The 22,411-nt window shown below is 50.3% G+C and overlaps 1 protein-coding gene across 4 annotated transcripts in view; it reads right to left on the bottom strand.

The window, feature by feature from the left end:
• The window catches only part of IL6R (interleukin 6 receptor), a 62,984-nt gene that overhangs the window by 28,407 nt on the left and 12,166 nt on the right, over positions 1–22,411 (bottom strand). For 3 of the 4 annotated variants that reach the window (XM_003817110.5, XM_055101180.2, XM_063605053.1), the window contains exons 2-6: positions 9,149–9,397; positions 7,978–8,101; positions 3,873–4,054; positions 3,417–3,583; positions 2,460–2,601 (exon numbers count right to left, since the gene is read on the bottom strand). In XM_003817110.5, the coding sequence (XP_003817158.1) occupies positions 2,460–2,601; positions 3,417–3,583; positions 3,873–4,054; positions 7,978–8,101; positions 9,149–9,397 (864 nt within the window). Of the gene's footprint in view, positions 1–2,459; positions 2,602–3,416; positions 3,584–3,872; positions 4,055–7,977; positions 8,102–9,148; positions 9,398–21,838; positions 21,961–22,411 lie in introns of those variants that run through there. The other variant, XM_055101179.2, reaches the window with a different exon arrangement.

Genomic DNA, 22,411 nt, shown 5'->3' on the forward strand with positions numbered 1-22,411 from the left:
TGAGGCACGAGAATCACTTGAACCCCAGGAGGTGGAGGTTGCAGTGAGCCAAGATCGCCCCACTGCACTCCAGACTGGGTGACAGGGTGAGACTCTGTCTCAATTAAAAAAAAAAAAAAGACATTAATCATTAGGGAAATGCAAATCAAAACCACAGTGAGATAACACTTCACATCCATAAGGAGGACTATTGCAGCAAAATGAAAAATAACAAATGTTGGCAAGGATGTGGAGAAACTGGAACCCTTATACACTCTGGTGTAAGTGTAAAATGATGCAGCCACTGTGGAAAACGGCATGGCATTTCCATGAAAATTTAAAAATAGAATTACCATATAATGCCACAATTATAATTCTGAGTATATACACAAAAGAACTGAAAGCAGGAATCTAAACAGATATTTTACACCTGTGTTCATAGCAGCATTATGCACAACCAAAATGGGGAAGCAAACCCAGTGTCCCCTGACAAATGAATGAATCAACACAATGTGGTATCTCTACACAATGGAATATTATTCAGCCTTAAAAAGGGAGGAAAGTCTGACACATGTTATACCACATGAATAAACCTTGAGGACATTATGCTAAGTGAAATAAGTCAGTCACCAAAGGACAAATACTCTCTGATTCCACTTATTTGAAGTACCTAGAGTGCAGCCTGGGCAACATGGTGAAACCTTGTCTCTACAAAAAATACAAAAATTAGCCAGGCATGGTGGCAGGCGCCTGTAATCCCAGCTACTCAGGAGGCTGAGGCTGGAGAATTGCTTGAACCCGGGAGGCAGAGGTTGCAGCGAGCCAAGGTCACGACAGCGCACTCCAGCCTGGGTGGGTGACAGAGTGAGACTCCGTCTCAAAAAAAAAAAGAGAAAAAGAGAGAGAGAGAAAGAGACAAAGGAAGGCAGGCAGGCAGGCAGGCAGGTAGGCAGGCATGCAAGCAAGCAAGCAAGCAAATGAAGTACTAGAGTAGTCAAACTCACAGAAAAAGCAAGTAGACTGGTGGTTGCCACGAGCTGGGGGAAGGAGTGGGTGAAAGGAAAGTTACTGTTTAACAGATTCTGAGTTTCAGTTTTACAAGATGAAAAAAGTCCTGGAGAAGTAAAGTGGTGATGGTTGCACAACAATACTTAATGCCACAGAGCTGTGCACTTAAAAATAATATAAATGGGCAGGGCGCGGTGGCTCACGCCTGTAATCCCAGCACTTTGGGAGGCTGAGGTGGGTGAATCACCTGAGGTCAGGGGTTCAAGACCAGCCTGACCAATATGGTGAAACCCCATCTCCACTAAAAATATAAAAATTAGCCAGTCATGGTGGCAGGTGCCTGTAGTCCCAGCTGCTCGGCAGGCTGAGGCAGGAGAATGGCATGAACCTGGAAGGCGGAGCTTGCAGTGAGCCAAGATCATGCCACTGCACTCCAGCCTGGGTGACAGAGCGAGACTCTGTCTCAAAACAAACAAACAAAACAACAACAACAACAACAACAAATTTCCATGGAGTTTTAAAATATATGTATTAATCAGGCAGTTACTAAATAATAAGTTTCCAAAAGTAATTGACAACATGGGGAATATTACATTTATATATATAAATACACACACACATACATGTACCTAGAAAAAGGAAAGCAGCATACTAACATGTTCTCACTGGTTTTCTCTAGGGAGTAAAAGTACTGGTGATAATTATTCTTCATATCTTTCTGGAATTTTTCATGCTCTAATTTCAACAATCCCCAATGGCAATTATTACTACCTTTAACATTTGAAAAAAATAAAAAGCCCTAGATTAAATACGGCTAACTTCTCTGCAGTGCATCCCTCCAGCTGTGGTGGGATCCCCACCCGCCTGCCCTGAGTCTGGGCTGGCAGCTGAGGATGAGAAGCCACAGGGAGAACCCAGGGCCTCGGCCACCAGCCAGCACCATCGTCAGACATGTGACCGAGGCCATCTCAGACCATCCCAATCTGATGGCAGCTGCATTCCTGATTCAGGCAAGACCAGCAGAAGAGCTGCCTAACTGACTGTATTTTTGAAATTTCAAGCCGATAAATGATTGTCGTTTTTAAGCCACTAGTTGTTTGTTTTGAGACGGAGTTTCGTTCTTATCACCCAGGCTGGAGAGCAGTGGCGCGATTTCGGCTCACTGCAACCTCCGCCTCCTGGGTTCAAGAGATTCTCCTGCCTCAGCCTCCTGAGTAGCTGGAATTACAGGCACCTGCCACCATGTCCAGCTAATTTTTTGTATTTTTCGTAGAGACAGGGTTTCACCATGTTGGCCAGGCTGACCTCAGGCAATCCACCCGCCTCAGCCTCCCAAAGTGCTGGGATTACAGGTGTGAGCCACCACACCTGGCCTAAGCCACTAGTTTTGAGGCAACTTGTCACATAGCAATGGATACCTGATGCAATGACAGTTGAAACATCCCTTCCTTTCTCAGTGCCCACCGCAGTACCTGTCCAAGGCGTGCCCATGGCCTCCGGGCTCCACTCGCTCCACTCGCCTTGCCCGAACTCCTCCTGGGCACGAAGCTGCACCACGTGCCTCAGGCCGCTCCAGGCGTCGTGGATGACACAGTGATGCTGGAGGTCCTTGACCTGAGGGCGGGGGCACGGTGACTCTGGGGAGGGATCCAGGATGGTGCTGGGCAGGTAGCACCCCAGTGGGTTGGTGCCTTGGCCAGCCCTGTGCTTCAGCTGGCGGAGGCCTCTAGAGGCTCCCACAACCCCAGAGGCTCTGCTAGAGAGGGGGTTGCCCTCAGGGCCCATGGAAGCTGAAGCAGAAAGTCCCTGCCCCACCCATGCACTATAGAATCCTGCAAGCCACAACCCTTGACATGTCTACAGCCCAAATCTCTTCCTACATTGCTCTCCTCACAGACAAGCCTGGGAAGAGGAGACTGGCCTGGCATTATCCTTTTCATTTAATAAATGATATACCACCAAGGCTCAGAAAGCTTAAAACATTTATCCAAAGCAACGAAGGTAGCCAATTGTGAAGCAGGAACTAGAGCCTATGGTTTTCCTTTTAGTACCCTTTCTATTTTTTTTTTTTTTTTTTGACATGGAGTCTAACTCTGTCGCCCAGGCTGGAGTGCAGTGGTGTGATCTCTGCTCACGGCAACCTCCACCTCCCGGGTTCAAGGGATTCTCCTGTCTCAGCCCCCGAATAGCTGGGATACAGGCGTGCGCCACCACACCCAGCTAATTTTTTGTAATTTTAGTAGAGACGGTATTTCACCATGTTGGCCAGGATGGTCTCGAACTCCTGATCTCAAGTGATTCGCCCACCTTGGCCTCCCAAAGGGCCGGGATTACAGGCGTGAGACACCACGCCTGGCCTCTAGTATCCTTTCTACTACGCCTAAGCATCTAGGGGCGCCTCTCTGACCAGAAGTAAAACATAAATTTACCATCCATGTTGTGAATGTCTTTGACCGTTCAGCCCGATATCTGAGCTCAAACCGTAGTCTGTAGAAAGATGAGTTCCAGGAGTGGGGGTCTTGCCAGGTGACACTGAGCCAGCGGGGGTTTCTGGCCACAGCAGTGACTGTGATGTTGGCAGGCGGATCAGGCTGCACTGTGGGAAAAGGGAGCATGACTCCTTTGCAGCACCAAATATAGTGTAGAGAAGCCCATGTAGGCTGAGATCCCAGCAGGCAGGGCCCCACCCAGCCCCGTTCACTCCCCATGCACAGCTCCACAAGGGCCTGCTTTATCATTGCCACACCTCCCGGCAAGCAACGCCCAAAAGGCACCAACTCACCAAACCCCTCAACCACCCCTTCCCTGCCACTCTGAGAAGTCGATAAGGAGTATTAAATCAAAAGAGAAGGAAACTGCTGGAGAGGGGGTTAGAGCTTACGTACAGATTCCACAACCCTGAAAGGTTTGAGTTTTGCTGAACTTGCTCCCGACACTACTGGCGACGCACATGGACACTATGTAGAAAGAGCTGTCTCCCTCCGGGACTGCCAACTGGCAGGAGAACTTCTGGGACTCCTGGGAATACTGGCACGGCTCCTGGAAGTCTTCGGCCGGACTGTTCTGACTGTTAGACACAAAACAAGGGCAGGGCTCGCCTGTCGGTTTCGCACAGACTCAAGACGGGACAGAAGGGGGAAGTGGAATCCCGGGGTTTGAATCCCAGCTCCAGACTTATAAGCCCTGTGCCTCTAAGTCTCCTTTTCTCATTTGAAAATAGGAATATTAATACTACTTACCTAGTAGGGGTTAAGTTTTTGTTTTGTTTTGTTTTTGTGATAGAGTCTCACTGTGTCGCCCAGGCTGGAGTGCAGTGGCGCAGTCTCGGCTCACTGCAACCTCCGCCTCCCTCCCAGGTTCAAGAGATTCTCCTGCCTCAGCCTCCTGAGCGTGCCCAGCAAACTTTTGTATTTTTAATAGAGATGGGGTTTCACCATGTTGCCCAGGCTGGTCTCGAACTGCTGACCTCAGGTGATCTGCCCGCCTCAGCCTCCCAAAGTGCTGGGATTACAGGCATGAACCATCACACGTGGCTGGTTCTGTTAAGACTGAGAAATAAGGCCGGGCGCGGTGGCTCACGTCTGTAATTCTAGCACTTTGGGAGGGCAACGCAGGCAGATCATGAGGTCAGGAGTTCGAGACCAGCCTAGCCAATATGGTGAAACCCTGTCTCTACTAAAAATACAAAAAATAAAATAAAAAATTAGCCTGGCGTGGTGGCGCATGCCTGTAGTCCCAGTTACTCAGGAGGCTGAAGCAGAAGAATCATTTGAACCCAGGAGGCAGATGTTGCAGTGACAGAGACTGCACTCCAGCCTGGGCGACAGAGACTCCATCTCAAAAAAAAAAAAAAATTGAGCAATAAATGTAAAATCTAGAGATGAGGAAACTAGCTGGATTTACAAATATATATAAACATGTAGCCTAGCGCCTGGCACGAGGGGTGAGGGGAGCTAGGCTGGAGGGCTCAGCTAGTCACTCAGGCAATGGTCGCCTGGCCAGCTCTGGTCTCCCGCTGGGCCTGTGCTCTTGGCACTGTAGGGGATATAGAAATGAATCAAGAGAGGCCCCACCCTGCCTTCAAGGCACTAACAAAAAAGATCTGTCCTCAGATGACTAGACACCCAGCAGAAATGCCACTCCAGAGACACAGAAAGTGCTAGAGGGGTTCTGGCAGGTGAGTCCAGAAAAGAATTCTGGGTAACTGAAGACATTCGAGGTGAGTCAGCCACCATCCCACCTGGCCTGGAAACCTGAGGCTTCACCCTCTTATGACACATGTGGGCATGTGAGGCCACGTCAACCACTCACCCTCCAGCTGGGGTGACGAGTCTGCCACCTCTGACTTGGGTTCGAACCCTGGGCTCCTGCTGAAACCAGCACATGAGACAAACCCAACCTTTCCAGGCTGAGTTAAAGCCCCTTTCCTCCTTCCCCCAACACCACCCAGGCTTCCACCCAGCCACGAAGGCAGGATCACCGACTGCTTTACGTGTGTGCCCAGGTGGGGTCAGAGGGCCGGGGCTCAGTCTTGTTGGCCCGCTTCCTCCCACTGCCCCAGCACTGCTCCTGGTCCAAGGCAGAGGCTGAGCTCACCCATGCCTGTGGAAGAAGGAGGGAGCAGTGCTGCAGTTGGGCAAGGGTGTGAAAGCAGACACACAAGAGAAAAAGCAGAGCTCCCAGTAATCCCTTTCCAGGGGCCTGTCTCTTCCAGGCCCTGCAGTGGCCTGAGGTCTGGGTGGGGCCTCAGTGGGGGCTGGGGCCCCTGAGGCTCTCGAAGCCACTTCCCCTGCTCTTTCCTCACTTCAAAGGCGCCCAGTGGTCATGCTGACTCTTCAAAGCAGATGGAAGCAAAGGCACAAGGCTGCTCAGGAGGACAAGCACTGTACTCTCTCCCACTCCCGCTGTCAACATGGAAAGTATTCCAGTCAAGCCGGGCGCGGTGGCTCATGCCTGTAATCCCAGCACTTTGGGAGGCCGAGACAGGCGGATCACCCTAGGTCAGAAGTTCGAGACCAGCCCCGCTAACATGGTGAAACCTCATCTCTACTGAAAATACAAAGATTAGCCAGGCGTGGTGGTGTGCGCCTGTAATCCCAGCTACTCAGGAGGCTGAGGCAGGAGAATCGCTTGAGCCCGGGAGGCGGAGATTGCAGTGAGGCGAGATCCCACCACTGCACTCCAGCCTGGGCGACAGAGCGAAACTCCATCTCAAAAAAAAAAAAAAAAAAAAGTATTTCAGTTGAAGTGTCAGAAATGACAGAGCTTTCCACAGGCTGGCCTGGGAAGCTGCCAGCCACCGTCTCTATCCTGGCTAATCCTATCTATGGTACAAGCCTTTGAGGTACAAACAAGGTGTATCCTTCGCTGGGCTGTGAAGCTATCCAGGCTTGGGGCATGAGCTGACAGTGCTAATGGCAGCTGCATCATTCACAGATGGTAATCCGCACTTTTCATCACAGAGGACAGAACAAAAATATGACTGCCAGGCGGCCCAGTAACTCTATGGAAACAGACCCAAGTGGGAGCTGAACCACCCTGTTGAAGTCACTGCTCTGGCTTTCTGATACAGTAGTCCTGCCTTATCTGAGGTTTTGCTTTCCAAGATTTCGGCTACCTGTGGTCAACTGCGGTCCAAAAATATTAAACGGAAAATTCCAGAAATAATCACTTCAGAAATTTTAAACTGCCCACTGTTCTGAGAAGTGTGACGAGATTTCACGCCGTCCCGCCCAGGACATGAATCATCACTTTGTTCAGCATTCCCGCGCTGTGCATGCTACCCATCACTCGTCCTGACATCCACCGCCATCATCATGGCTCGGTGACCCAGAGTCACCCAAAACAGCTGATCCTCCTTCTAACACATGGTCAGAAAGCCCTAGTAGCCTAACACTGAGTCACAATGCCTACATCATTCACCTCACTTCATCCCATCATGCAGGCATTTCACAACCTCATATCATCACAAGAAGGGTGAGTACAGTAATAAGACATTTTGAGAAACAGAGAGACCACATTCACATAACTGTTATTACAGTATATTGTTATCACTGTTCTATGCTATTTTTAGTTATTGCTAACCTCTTACTGCACCTAATTTATAAATTAAACTATCATAAGTACATATCTATAGAAAAACATACTATATATAGGGTTCAGCACCATTTGCGATTTCAGGCATCCACTAGGGGTCTTGGAATGCGACCTCCTTGCCCTGTATTCTGATGACTGACAGCTCAAACTCAATTGTAAACCTCTGGACTAGGGAGACTGTGGCTCTGGGATGGAGACCAGCAAAACTGCAGAGGCAGATTTGTTTTCAGCATCTTCCACCTCCTCTACATCCATGCCTGAACCCATCCCAGGTCTTCCCACGTTAAGCGTTAAGCCGTCTTCCGGTGATGATGCAGAGCCCCCAGGCAGGCGTGACTTCTCCCCCCACGGCCCCAAGCTCCCTCTCCCCCACCCATCACCGCTTTATCTCTCGTGCCTTTATCATGGAAATAGCCTGATACGCCCACAAGGGCCCAGACACTGATAATGGTCTGGCTGTGCTACACCCCCTCCCAGGGACATTTGCATGTTTTTCAGAGCAACGCCCATAATCTTCGGACTTTGAATGAAATCAGACAGACTGGGATTGAATTCCCAGCAGAGCCACTTACTAGCTAAGTGAACCAAACCTGTTAATCAGTCTCTGGGCCTCAGTCTCTCCACCTGTTAAGTGAGAAAAATAACGCCCACTTCCCATAGCTGTTGTGATAACCAAGGTCAAGTGAATAGGACAAGGTTCCAAGCACAAGCACAGTGCCTAGCTCAGGGGGGGCAGTCAAATGTAAATCTCAGTTCCCTCTCATCTCCTCTTCCTCAGCCTGAAGGAATTAATTCCTAATGATAATGTTTTGAAATCACCTGAACCAGCCCCTCTCTGGGGGGCCTCGGGAAGGAGGGAGCCAACGTGCACATAGCTCAGCCCAAGATACTTACAACTTCCTCACCAAGAGCACAGCCTTGGTCGTCTGGGATGGGGTGCTCCGAGGACCCCACTCACAAACAACGTTGCTGAGGGGGCTCTTCCGGAAGCAGGAGAGCTGGGGCTCCTCGGGGGGAACTGAAAGGAAAGCATTGCAGGTGTCAGCAGGCGGGCGGGGATCCTGGGGCGCACTGACCTCGCAGACAGGGCAGCCTCCCTTGAGGGGAGCACGTGGCTAGGCCCCTCGGCCCCAGCCCTGGAGCTAGTCAGGACCCTGGCCACACTCAGCCACACATGAATGGAATCGCAGCTGGGAAATTAAAGGACACCAAAGTCCTCCTTTCAGTCTGAGACATGGATCCGGGACAGGGGAAGGGAAGAACCTCAGGACCAACTTGTCTGAAGGGGAGAGAGGATGATCGAAAAAAAGGGCTTTGGAGTCACACAGACCTGGCTGTGCGGCCTTGGGCAAGTCCTAGCTGCTCTTCAGTTTCCTCATGTATAAAATAAACTGATGATAATGTAATGATGATGGAAATGATGATAAGCCTGCTTTCCCTGACAAGGCTGCTGAAGGATTACAAGAGATACAAGGAAGAAAGTGCCTTGGCATAGGGCTCGGCACACAGGGCACTGGTTCCAGGAAGTCTTTATCTAGGTATGAGGGAGCTAAGAACTTGCTAATTCTAAAAAAAATAAGAATAGCTAACTTGAGAGCTTAGGATGGGCTGTGCAGACTTTTTAGCAGCATATGTGTGTGATATACACACATACACACACACACATACGCAAATTCACATACACCCCCTTTGCAACAACTCTAAGGTAAGGTAATAAAATTAACCTTATTTTGCCAAAGATGAAACTGAAGGGTGGAGAAGTTAAGCTGTATGTGAAGGAGCAGGATTCAAACCCAGGCTGCCTGACTCCGGGCCCCAGGCTATTCACCAGTTCACCAGAAGTCCTAACTCCCAAAGCCAATGTTCCCCACCAGTCAGATGCTCCCACTCCCACCCAGCAGCAGTCTTTGTCAGCATCTGGATATCAGACATTGGTGGGCCTTCCCCAAAATTCTTGTGCCAAGGAAATGGTGGGAGTTTGAAGGCTCAGACAGGGACTGTCTGGAATGCACAGAGCCTCATTTCTTACGGGAACTATCTCCGGGAGCTCTGAGGCACAACTCACCATCCACCAGCAAGTGCACAGTCCCAGCTGGGCGGCCGGCCCGGTAGCATGAATAGTTTCCAGAGTCGTGGAGCTGCACCGACCTCAACAGCAGCCTCCTTCCCATGCCAGCCCATCTGCTGGGGTGGGAGCCTGCAGCCGGCTTCCTGAGCACCCAGTGAACAGTGGCATTGTCTTCCGGCTCTACCCCCGGGCAGGTCAGAGTCACGCTGTCTCCTGGCAGACTGGTCAGCACACCTCTCGCCACCTCTGGAGGAGGGAGAAGACACTTGGTGAGCCCATAGCCACTGAAGAAGGGGGCTTCGTTCTGTTCTGAGGAAGCCACGAGAGGCCTCAGTGATAATCATGAAGTGGCCCAGGCTACCGTCACCTCTGCCTGGATTAGGGCAGCATTCTCCTGGTGACCTCCCCAACCTGGTCTTCACCATCCAGCTGCCTGGGAGAGCCTTCTGAAGACATGATCCAGCCACCCCACTCCCTGGATTAGAAAACCCTTCAAGGGCCTGCCACCATCCACAAGATGAAGTCCAAGCTCCTCAGCGTGGCCTGCAGGGCCCTTCTGTCCTTGGAGGCCTCATCTCTCCCCACTCCTTAGAAGGTGTGGAGCCCTCCCCTCAGCTCCCCTCGCTCTCCTCCTCACACTCGTTCTTCCTACATCATCCCCACGACAACTCCTCCTATTCCAGGTCTCGGCCTAAACATCGTTTCCGGTCCCCCAGCTCCACTAGGCCCTCATTCTGCAATACGTCACCCACACGCTGCCATGTAATTACGAATTCCGTGTTTCTCTTCCCCTCAAGACTCCAAGCACCACAGGAGTAGGCACCCTGCTTTGTTCTCCGTTATATTCCAGTGCCCGGAACGTTGCCTGGCCCATGGCAGGAGTCTGCTGAGTACTGGATGAATGTGTGAATGAATGGATGCCGTTAGGAATGAATGCCAGGCACCCAAGTGCACACGTACACAGGAGGTTTCCAAATCGCAGGGTATTCATGGCAGAATGCCCGTTATGTAGTTGGTAACTGAGGCACAGAGGAATCAGGAGACTGGCCCAGATGCACAGCTGGGGTAGGAACCAGGGCTTCTGGTTCCCTGTTCCATGCTCCCTCCAGTACCCTACGTCTACTACAGCAATGCTGTGTTTACTCTAGGGACCAAACTGGAAGGTTAAAAAAAAAAATGCATTCTCTACCCCTTGAAAAAAATTGGGTGTATTCTACTACTCAAGAAAAATAAGATTAAAGATTAAAGGAACAAGTACACTTTTTTTGAGTAGCAGTTATAGAGTCATAGAATCTAAGATAAAAATTAGCCCAACCACCTTGGACTCATTTATTAACCAATCAAATTAGTCCAACCAGCTAAGGAAACAGAGGCCAGGGAACACAGCCAGTTTTCACGTAAGCACACTTGGTCCTTCGAGCCAAATGCATAACCATTTATTAGCAAGCAGTAGCAATAAATCTGGCCAAAGATTTCAGAGAGGACCAGCAGCTGCTGAGTGCCTGACCTCACCTCCTCGCCCATGCTCCTGGGACTCAGAAGCAGCACAAGGCTCTCTGCCTGGCCTGCAAATCCCTTCTTGTTTATGAGGCATTTTTATCTCATACTTGGCAGGCTGTCCTTCCTTTCACCCCATCCAAGGTGGCTGTCAGAGGAGGGAGTAAGGATCAGTGACTCCCAGGCAGATAACACCCCTAAAGCTGGTGAGGTTGGAGTCCACACTGGCTACTGGCCACAGTCCAGGGACAGAGACATAGACATCAAAGGGGCGGAGACAGCTCTGCCTGGCATTGGGCCCTGTCTAGCTATACAGATACCCTTCACACTTCCTTCTCACTTTAACACCTAGAGCCAGAGTCCTCCTCCCTGGCACCCTCTACCTCGAGGCTGGCAGAAAAGGGACAGATATAAGGCCATCATGGCAGCCAGTCATCTAAGGTTTTCTCTGGTCACCAACAGACCTTGGGTAAGAAAGCTGGTTGAATTGTCACCGTGCAGCCAGGCGAGTTTGGGCAGGTTCCTGAGACACCTATGGCCTTACTTTCTCCCACGGTGGGCAAGTCCTGTGTTTGATAAACATTTGAGGAGGCTGCAGCAGCCAGGCACTGGCAAGGAAGACACAATCAGGCATCCCAGAGACCTGCCCTTGAGAAACGGGAGACACATTCACTGCTGCAAGGCCAGGACACAGCACACAGTACTGTCCTGGTCCTCAGCAAAATCTGAGTCCCAGCTGGGCCTCACACCTGTAATCCCAGCACTTTGGGAGGCCGAGGCGAGACGGATCACAAGTCAAGAGATCGAGACCATCCTGGCCAACATGGTGAAACCCTGTCTCTACTAAAAATACAAAAAATTTGCTGGGCGTGGTGGCAGGCTCCTGTAATCCCAGCTACTTGGGAGGCTGAGGCAGGAGAATTGCTTGAACCAGGGAGGCGGAGCTTGCAGTGAGCCGAGATCACGCCACTGCACTCCAGCCTGGGCAAAAAGAGCGAAGCTCCGTCTCAAAAAAAAAAAAAAAAATTCTGAGTCCCTAGAAGGTGAAGTCCACTGAGGGCAATAAGGGGTGGACTGCTACTGCCCAGAGGGCTTGAAAGGGTTATAAAAAGCCACAACTACAGTATAGCTTTCACACAGAATCTTCAACAATATATTTTTAGCATTGCGAACATTGTTTTTAATGTATTACATAATACTGAATACATGCAAATTCATATATATAATGTATGTAAAAGCTACATACATAAAAGTTAATTTATGAAGCATAAAATACCCAGGAAAGCCCACCAACCTAACTTTCACTACCCATGCATCCCTACATTTTTCTTAACTTTGCTTCATTTTTGAGCTTCATATAAATGGTTTGAATATAGTCTTCTGCTGTGATATGCTTTTCTCTTTTCTTTCTTTTTTTTTTTTTTTTGAGACAGAATCTCGCTCTATCACCCAGGCTGGAGTGCAATGGCGCGATCTCGGCTCACTGCGTCCTCAACCTCCCGGGTTCAAGCAATTCTCCTGTCTCAGCCTCCCGAGTAGTTGGGACTACAGGCACACACCACCATGCCCGGCTAATTTTTTCCTTTTTTTGTATTTTTAGTAGAGATGGGGTTTCACCATATTAGTCAGGCTGGTCTTGAACTCCTGACCTCAGGTGATCCACCCGCCTCGGCCTCCCAACGTGCTGGGATTACAGGCGTGAGCCACCACGCCCAGCTGGTGCTTTTCTCGAACTTCCTTTGTGTGTATATGTGTGTGTGTGTGTGTGTGTGTGTGTGTGTCTGATACAGGGTCTCAGTCTGCTGCCCAGGCTGGAGTGCAGTGGCACAATCATAGCTTTTTGCAACCTCAAACTCCTGGGCTCAAGCGATCCTCCCACCTTAGCCTCCTGAGTAACTGGGAGGTGCAAACCACCATGCCCGGCTAATTTTTTAATTTTTACTGGAGACAAGTTCTCAATATATTGCCCAGGCTGGTCTTCAACTCCCGGCCTCAAGCCATCCTCCTGCCTTAGCCTCCCAAAGTGCTGAGATTACAGGCAAGAGGCTCTGTGCCCGGCTGCTTTTTTTTTTTTTTCTTTTTCTTGGGACAGGGTCTCACTCTGTCACTCAGGCTGAAGTACAGTGGCACAATCATGGTTCACTGCAACTTCTAATTCCTGGGCTCAACTGATCCTCCCACCGCAGCTTCCCAAGTAGCTGAGACTACAGGTACATGCTACCATGACTGGCTGTATATTTTTTTTTTTGAGAGATGAGGTTTCACTATATTGCCCAGGCTGGTCTCAAACTCTTGGCCTCAAGCAATCCTCCTACCTGGGCCTCCAAAATGTTGGGATTAGAGGGATGACCACCTGGCCCGGCCTCATTTATATGTTTCTCTGATTCACTGACACGTAGTTCATTCAGTCTCACTGCTATGTAATGTTTCGTTGTGTGACCCTATGATTCTCTCACTGAGGGAGGTTTGCGGTCATTCCCATTGTTTTGCCATATCAAAGAGGGTGGCTATCAACTTTCTCATGACTCAGTGCACTTGCCCAAGAACTTCCCTAAGAGTGAAACTGCTGGTGTTGGCGTGTGTGACCCGTGTCCTTTTCCTTCACTAAGGGAGGAGACCACCCCTCATATTGTCTTATGCCCAATTTCTGCCTCCAAAGAAAGAAGTAGTAAAAACTAAAAGGCAGAAATGAAATCCACAAGCAGACAGCCCGGCACCACACCCCGGGCCTGATAGTTAAAGATCGACCCCTGACCTAATCGGTTATGTTATCTATAGATTATAGACATTGCATAGAAAAGCACTGTGAAAATCCCTGTCCTGTTCTATTCCATTCTAATTACCGGTGCATGCAGCCCCCAGTCACGTACCCCCTGCTTGCTCAATCAATCACAACCCTCTCATGCGGACCCCTTTGGAGTTGTGAGCCCTTAAAAGGGACAGGAATTGCTCACTCGGGGAACTCGGTTGTTGGAGACATGAGTCTTGCCGAAGCTCCCGGCCGAATGAAGCCCTTCCTTCTTTAACTCGGTGTCTGAGGGGTTTTGTCTGTGGCTTGTCCTGCTACATCACAACTGAACACACGGTCCAGTGCGTTGAACTCCAATGAGCACCTGATGGAGGCAGCAGTTTACCACATCCAGTCCACATCTTGAAGTCCATCAGTGCCTGAATGCGGTTACGTATGGAAGATGCAACGACACTTCTAATCAGTGCATCAATATTTCCACTTTTCCATTTTCCACTGGATAAAGCAGCTGTCAAGATAAAACCTAACATGGATTTCAAGTTCCTGCACAAATGACAAACTTGTAGGAGCAAAGATGGAAACAGTGCCCAAAGAGAACTGCTCCCAGTGCAATGCTTGCAATATCCCTTCCTCAGCTGATTCACTGATTAGCGGAAATCAGAATTCACATGGCATGCAACAGACACAAGTGCAGGATGCATGAAGGTCTAAGGTAGGGGTCAAGGACCACTGCAGCTCATCCAATCACTGGCACTTTTCACATGGCACAGTCCTCAACTATATAAAGGTCCCTTCCCCGACCACGGTGACAACACTGGAAGCTCCTGGTCGTCACTCATCAGAGAACTTAGTAGGTGCTTCATGCATGTTTGTTGAATATAGGGCATGTTAGGGGTGCCCACAGGGACAGGGTCTCGGCACCAAAAACTCCCAGGCGCACGGTTTGCAGGTGAAGGGGTCTAAGTGGTGCCCTCTCGTGTTGTGTGATGGGCAGGCCCCAGGTTGGGGGGCAGAGGAGCCCGCTGAGGCAAGAAATAGACTCCTGGAGCCAGAGGAAGCTCTCTTTTCTGCTTCTGCCTTTGCCAAATCCAGTAAATGTCTTTCTGGTCATTTCCCCTACCCCAGTTCAGCGGGAAGCTCTTGCCATGTTTAGCGGCCAGCCTGAACAATAGCAGGGGCTGTTCTGCTCCTGCACTCACCAACAATGGCCAAAGTATCTGAGCAGCTCAGAGAAATACCAAATAAAAATACTTTTTTTTCCCTCTTCCACAAAAGCAGAGCTGCAGGGAGCAACATAATGGCCACTTCCTCTGCCAAGGAACTTGAGTAATGGCTTTCTGAATCTTTAAAACTGAGTCACTATTTTTTAAAACAGGGAATGATTAATTATAAACCACCCATTGGCAAGTATTGCCTGTCACAGCCCTGCTTCAAAATATATTTCCTCTAGAACCTGCGAACAACACTGTGTTAACTACGCTTTTAAAAGCACTGTATGCAGAATGATCAAAGAAATACTCATAAAGACTATAAGAAAACATACTTGCTAAAGTCAGAGTGGGCAGCACCGCCCCTTCCCTCCCACCCACTCAGCCCTCTGCCTCCTGACCCAAATCTCTGACTCAGTACCCCTGACAGCCGGGTGGCAGTGGGGAAGCCTCATGGGTGACTCTCAGAACAAGTAACATTCATAGAAGTGTCCTCTCCCTACCTCTGCCCTCCTCTCCAAATGATGGTGTTAGAGGTGATTTCTTTCTCTTCCCTGCGTCTTTCTGTAGTTTTTGAATTTTCTATAAGTTGCCTATATTGCTCTTATAATGAATACATATATATATATTTAATTAAACAAGCTACATAGCCTGGGTCTGTGTGAGTTAGGATTTCTAGGAAGGAGGGAGAGGGCACGGCAGAGCGCAGTGGGCACTGAGGGATGTCGGGGGATGAGGGTGGATTTTTCAATACAAGCAGCTTCCGAGCACCTTCAGGCCAAACAGTGCCACTTTGCCCTTGCACTGCTGAGTTCTCTCACTGTCACTGTCACTGAATTCTGCACCCATAGCCCAGCCCTCCCCTGTAGGCCTGATTCCCTGATGGACATAAGACACCATCCCTGGGCTCAGCCTTGATTCCTCCCATCTGTCTGTTTTTCTGTTCCCTGGGAATCTACTGGGGCCCTCCCTAAGTAGGCCCTACCAAAGAGAAGGGCCAAAAGGAAGAGATACGATGAGGAACCAGGTGAGGAGGGGGCTCCTGAGAGCAGTCCTTCCTGGTCCTGGGAGATATGCCCAGTCATTCTCATGCTCCCACCCCGGCCTGACACAGGCCTTGCATAGTAGGCCCTAGGAGACGGGGCACGCGGGGGCGAAGGCGTGGCTGGTGCACACACTGAAATTTAGCAAAGAGCACACAATCAACGGAGCATTTGTCCGTGAGCAATTGCTCAGCATTTAGAGCCAGGATTGCAAGCCTATGCCTGTCCCTTCTTCAAGAATTCAATAATTTTTGTGCACCCATGATGTGCAAGTTCAGAAGTTCCTAATCCAGGAAAAAAAACTCCATATTGAAGTTACTGAGCATCTACAATGCACTGGCACTCCTTCCGATCATTTCCATATCGTAATCTTCTTTAAACCCCACAAAGCCCTAGAACTTAAAACTATCTGTAATACAGGCCAACCTGATATAAATGTCTCCAACATACTGAGGGAACTAAGAAGAGGGATCAATTATTCTAAAGGGGGAAGAGAGATTTTATTGGGGCCTTGATAAATGAGTGGGGGTTTGATAAGTGGAGCCACAGGGAGTTACATTCCATAAACAGAGAACAGTATATGCAAAGCATTAAGAACTGAGTCACCAGGCGCCGTGGCTCACGCCTGTAATCCCAGCACTGTGGGAGGCCGAGGCGGGCAGATCACCTGAGGTCAGGAGTTTGAGAGCAGCCTGACCAACATGGAGAAACCCCATACTAAAAATACAAAATTAGCCGGGCGTGGTGGCACACACCTGTAATCCCAGCTACTCAGGAGGCTGAGGCAGGAGAATCGCTTGAACCCAGGAGGCAGAGATTGCAGTGAACTGAGATTGCACCATTGCACTCCAGCCTGGGCCACAAAAGTGAAACTCTATCTCCAAAATAATAATAATAATAATTAAAAAAAAAAAAAGAATTGAGAGTCACCAGGCATCGTGGCTTACGCCTGTCATCCCAGCACATTGGGAGGCTGAGATGGGAGGATCGTTTGCACCCAGGAGGCTGAGACCAGCCTGGGCAACATGGCAAAACTCCATCTCTACCAAAAAACTCTAAAATTAGCTGGGCATGGTGACACATGTCTGCGGTCCCAGCTATCTGGGAGGCTGTGGCAGAAGGATCACTTGAGCCCAGGAGGTCAAGGCCGAAGTGAGCTGTGATTGTGCCACTGCACTCCAGCCTGGGACCCAGAGCAAGACTGTGTCTCAAAAAAACAAAAAACAGTGAGAGTTCTGGGGAGGGCTGGTGTCTGGAGTATCTGAAATGCAGTAAGGAGGGAAGGAAGACCTACAGGGGAACATGGAGGGTGTGAGCACCCTCAAAGAGATCAGGCCTGACTCCACAGGCAGGGGGACTTTTGGTTCCTCTGTGGCCCCTTCTGAAATGCTATGCCTTTGCAACCCAAGAGCCTGGGTTAGGTTGGAGGCCATCCTGTGCTGCCAGCTGGCCTGGGCAGTGGGGACCCATGTCCCTGCTCAGAAACCCAGGCGGTGGGGTGGGATTGGCAGGCATGAGCCAAGCCTGTCAAAAGTATGTGCAGGCTCAATGGCTTCCCCACCTCTCCCCGCTGCCCCACCAACCTCCAGGACAGGAGCATTCCATTGCTTCTTGTTTCTGTTCTCTTCCAATCTCCCTGAGAAAAAACCGACTGTCCCCTGCCCCTCCTTGGCTCCTGTGCATCATGAAGCAGCGCAGAGGCAGGAGGGAGGAAGAGCACCCAAGGACTGCGCCAAGGCCAGGGTCACATACAGGGAGGGAGCAGCTTCAGCCCAGGCTAAGAAGGAATGGGATTCTGCAGAGAGGACAAGGAAGCACCTCACCTGGGACTAAGATCACAAAAGGAGGCAGTATTGCCTCCCGAAAACAAACCCCCAAGCTCCTCCTCAACAGTCAGTGTTGGTGTCTGGTCTGGTCTGGTCAGTTTAATCACTGACTATTAATTGTGTGGGGTTGGGCTGACACAAACGTACAGTCTGCCTTGATTTGTTCTTTAATATAAAGTACATCTCAGTAGGGTGCAGTGGCTCACGCCTGTAATCTCAGCACTTTGGGAGGCCGAGACGGGTGGATCACTTGAGGTCAGGAGTTCGAGACCAGCCTGGCCAACATGGTGAAACCCTGTCTCTACTAAAAATACAAAAATTAGCCAGGCTTGGTGGTGTGTGCCTGTAATCCCAGCTACTCAGGAGGCTGAGGCATGAGAATCGCTTGAATCCGGGAGGCAGAGGCTGCAGTGAGTCGAAGGCTGCAGTGAGCTGAGATTGCACCACTGCACTCCAGCCTGGGCGAGACTCCTTCTTGAAAATAAATAAATAAATAAATAAATAAATAAATAAATAAATAAATAAAATAAAGTACATCTCCACAAGCAGGAGGCCCCTTGGTGTAGAGGAAACAGCTCTGGGCTGTCAGGTGACCTGAGTTCTATTCCTGGTCTTGTGATGACTCACAGGCAGCCATGGGCACGTCACCGCCCCTGGCAGAGCCCACTGGCCTTCTCTGTGAAATGAGGATTCAGACTGTGACCTGTAGATCCCCCACAGGCCCCCACTCCTGCGGTCTAGCATCCCATGGCGCCCAATCATTAGCTCTCAGAGGGCAGGAAGCAAACAATACTCAGCTTGAAAACACATAATGAATCTATGGATTTATTATTTTAATAGTTGATGGCTTTGGGAGAAGGATGATGACCAGATCATCCCAGTGCCCTCAGAAAAATGCTTCTTTCTCCCTGGAGAGCTCTAGGGGAGGGAAAATTCCCACAACCTCCCTTGCCTCCCATTCCTCAAGGGAAAGAGAGTTTAGGTCCTAGTAACTCCCAACAAGCAAGCCCATATCTCCCTGCCCCGGTGGCCTAGGAATCCCCCTCCCAGGGACACTGGGACCCCCACCATGGCCCAGACACCCTTTGGTCTGGGGACCCTGCAGCACAGCTCTGGGAAAGTGGGGTTCCTCCCCAGTTGGGACCTAAGTTTGGGTGCCAGGAATCCAAACAGCTTTGTTGTTTTTCTACTTTTTCCCCCTCTTCAAGTAAACTTGCAAATGTCAATAACCAGAGAAAAACACGCACACGGAGACACATATTTCTCAACTCTCTTGCAGCTTGCCGCAGCTCTTGCCAGCAAAAACAAGTTCAGCTTCCTGGCCCCGTTTATGTAAGCGGTGAACCGGCTGCCTGGCCTGCCACCGAGGACACAGGCTTGGCTCGTGCCTGCTAATCCCATCCCACCACCCCAGTTTCTGAGCAGAGACGCAGGTCCCCGCTGCCCAGGCCAGCTGGCAGCACAGGAGGCCCCCAGCCTAACCCAGCTTCTTGGGTTGCAAAGGCATAGGATTTCAGAAGGGGCTACAGAGGAAACAAAGGCCCCCTGTCAGCAGCAATAATGGTCTTGATCTAAAAGTAGGTGGGTGCTGAGAAGCCTCCAGGAGAAGCCTGTGGACACCTTGTGTCCACATGGAAACAAGTATAGAATTTGGTCCCACGAGAGCTAGGACAAGTCCCAGTGCTCTTGGTCACCTGTTCTTGCATTCTCCATCTTTGGACTGAGACTGGCTCCTGGCTTTGATGTGATAATAACCATAACAATCATTAGCAACTGGGACACTTACCCTGCGCCCTGGGCTTTCCCTAAGAGCACACTACTCACAAAAAGTCTGCCAGGGAGGAAGTCTTGTCCCCATTTCATTGTTGAGGCAACAAGAGATCAGAGAAGTTAGGGAACTTGCCCAAATTCACACAGCTCATGCATGAGGGAATCCATGCTGGACCCAGATGAGCCTGGCCAAAGCCTCTCTCTACTTGGCCCAGGTACCTCTCCATGCTCCACCCCCAGCTCCCTTCTCTGGGCTCCCCACCACCCTCTCTCTCCCCCTCTCCCAATTTCCTCTCCTCTTCCCTGCTCTTCTCACATCTTTCCACCCTTCAGAGGCCCAGGGAAGGGAATGCTGAGGCTTGAGGGGTGTGCACAAGGCGGGGGTCAGCGCCATCACTGCAGCTGCCAACCTAATGGGGCACTGGGGACTCTCAGGAGCCAGGAGTCGTGCCCTTGGCCTTTCTCTCCCTTCCCCCACAGCCGCAGCGTGTATAGGATGAGTTAGAGCCTAAAACTGCCTCCCCTTGGACTCCAAATCTCGCGTCCTCCCCAAGTTACCCCACCATCTGGGCCCATTCATTTCTCCTTAACATTTCAGAGGGCACCCTCGGCCACTGTCCAGGAAGAGGCAAGGCCGCAGGCTATGGCAAGTCAAGGCTCCCAGGCTCTAATGGGAGGCCCAGCAACCTTCTCTGACTCAGCTCCCAGCCCCACCTGTCCGCAACCCCCTCTTCTCAGATGACTAGCTTTGGCTGGCAGGCCCCTGCTCCCTCCTCCCCCACATATGTATTTGTACTTCTTGTACCTGCTTGTATTTGTCTGAGTCAGTATTTACCTTGGCCTTGCCTTCCTCCCATCCACACGATGGACTGTACACTGCTGGAGAGAGGGTCTGGGAGGGAGGCTCCTTTGGACCCATAAACAGGTAATGCTCAATGCTGACTCAGAGACCCACGTGCGCGTGTGACCAACTCAGGAGATAAAACATCTAATCCTCCCCTGGCAGCATCAGAGATAACCACCTGGCTCCAGTCCAAGAAGGTACAACCTGGGTCAACTCTCAGAGATTATAAACTAATTAGAGGAAAAGATATCTAAGGCCATGTGCGGCAGCTCACGCCTGTAATCTCAGCACTTTGGGAGGCTGAGGCTGGCGGATCACCTGAGATCAGGAGTTCAAGACCAGCCTAGCCAACACGGTGAAACCCCATCCATACCAAAAAATACAAAAATTAGGCCGGGTGAAGTGGCTCACGCCTGTAATCCCAGCACTTTGGGAGACAGAGAAGGTTGGATCACAAGGTCAGGAGTTTGAGATCAGCTTGGCCAACATGGTGAAATCCTGTCTCTACTAAAAATACAAAAATTAGCCGGGTATGGTGGCGGGTGCCTGTAATCCCAGCTACTTGGGAGGCTGAGGCAGGAGAATCGCTTGAAACCAGAAGGTTGCAGTGAGCTGAGATCATGCCACTGCACTCCAGCTGGGTCAACAAGAGTGAAACTCCATCTCAAAAAAAAAAAAAATTAGCTGGGCATAGTGGTGCATGCCTGTAATCCCAGCTACTCGGGAGGCTGAGGTAGGAGAATCACTTGAACCCCGGAGATGGAGTTTGCAGTGAGCCGAGATCGCACCACTGCACTCCACCCTGGGCGACCCTGTCTCAAAAAAGGAAAGGATATCTAAGGAGGGCAAACAATCCACTCCCTGGCCCAAACCTAACCCCAGGAGCAGATAGAGAAATAAAGAGATTAAAAGCAGGACGCAGCAGGGCCTTAGAAGAAAGCCATTGGTACCTGCAGATGGATACACCCAGTATTTTGGTCCTGAAAGGGACAGTGAGGAGAAGCTACAGCCAGTGTGTAGGGTGCTGAGATAAGGAGCGCTGTTTTAAGGCTATACAGGACTCTTAAGGACGACTCAGGCCAACCTGCTCATTTTGGTGGATGAGGAGAACCAGGGCCCAGAAGTCACACAGCAGTGCATGGTGTCAAGACTGGAGCTGGGCTCTGGGACTCTCGGTCCAGGCTTAACACGCAGCCCTCTGCCTTCCCAGAAGCATGGCCTAGGGGTCTTGTCTTTTATCTCTGAGCACAGTCTCAGAGTATAACAAGGAGGCTGGCCCTCAGTCAGATTTTTTTTATGTGCTTCTGGAAGGTGGCAGGAGGGCAGGGAGAGGGAGGGACCTGATGTACGCACCCCCATTCCATATCTACAGACCCCCCAGCTTCCCTTCCCTGACCCCCTTAGCTATGAGGCAGCAAAGCTGAAGATTTAAGAAGTCACGTGGAGGTGTGGATGGAGCAGCTGGGAGGGATAAGGGGAGGTTTGAGGGGTGTGCATAGGGGGATTTCAGGGCTCCCCTGAGGATGCTTCTGTTCAGTTCTTATTCTGAGTGGCGGTTCCATGCACGTGTTCAGTTTGTAAAAACTCACCCAGTGTGAGACCTATGCTGACCACACTCTTTTGTAGGTGTGTCACTCTGCCATAACACTTTTTCATACAGGCCCCAAAGTCCCCACTCTTGCATTCCAATCACTGCTGAGCCATCCCCACCCCCTCTGCTCCCCCATGTGCCATGAGCTTGGGTACATACATGCATGCACACACTGGTCCAGCTCACTCCACATCACCATCAAGGAAGCAGTTCCAGTGGAAGTGTCCTGGGCACATCTCCCCTCAGTGAGACCTGAATGTCGGGCTCTCCTGCCCCAGCTCCTCCTCCCTCATCATAAGCCCCATCAGGCCTACCAAGAGATAGGAAGACTCGGCATTAAAAATATATCAGTGTTCCCTAATTAATCTCTAAAGTTTACTTGGCCAGGTGCAGTGGCTCATGCCTGTAATGCCAACACTTTGGGAGGCTGAGGCGGGAGGATCTCTTGAGACCAGGAGCTCAAGACCAGCCTAGGCAACATAGCAAAACTCCATCTCTACAAAAAAAAAAAAAAAATTTAATTAGCCAGTCATGGTGTCATGCACCTGTGGTCCTGGCTACTCAGAAAGCCAAGGCAAGAGGATTGCGTGAGTCCAGGAGTTCAAGGTTGCAGTGAGCTATGATCGAGACACTGCACTCCAGCCTTGGCAACAGAGTGAGACCCTTCCTCTAAAAAAATAGGAAGGAAAAAATAAAACTACATAATTAAAACAGTGCGATACTGGCACATGG

This window comes from Pan paniscus, chromosome 1 (assembly GCF_029289425.2).
Source record: "Pan paniscus chromosome 1, NHGRI_mPanPan1-v2.0_pri, whole genome shotgun sequence".
Taxonomy (NCBI): domain Eukaryota; kingdom Metazoa; phylum Chordata; class Mammalia; order Primates; family Hominidae; genus Pan; species Pan paniscus.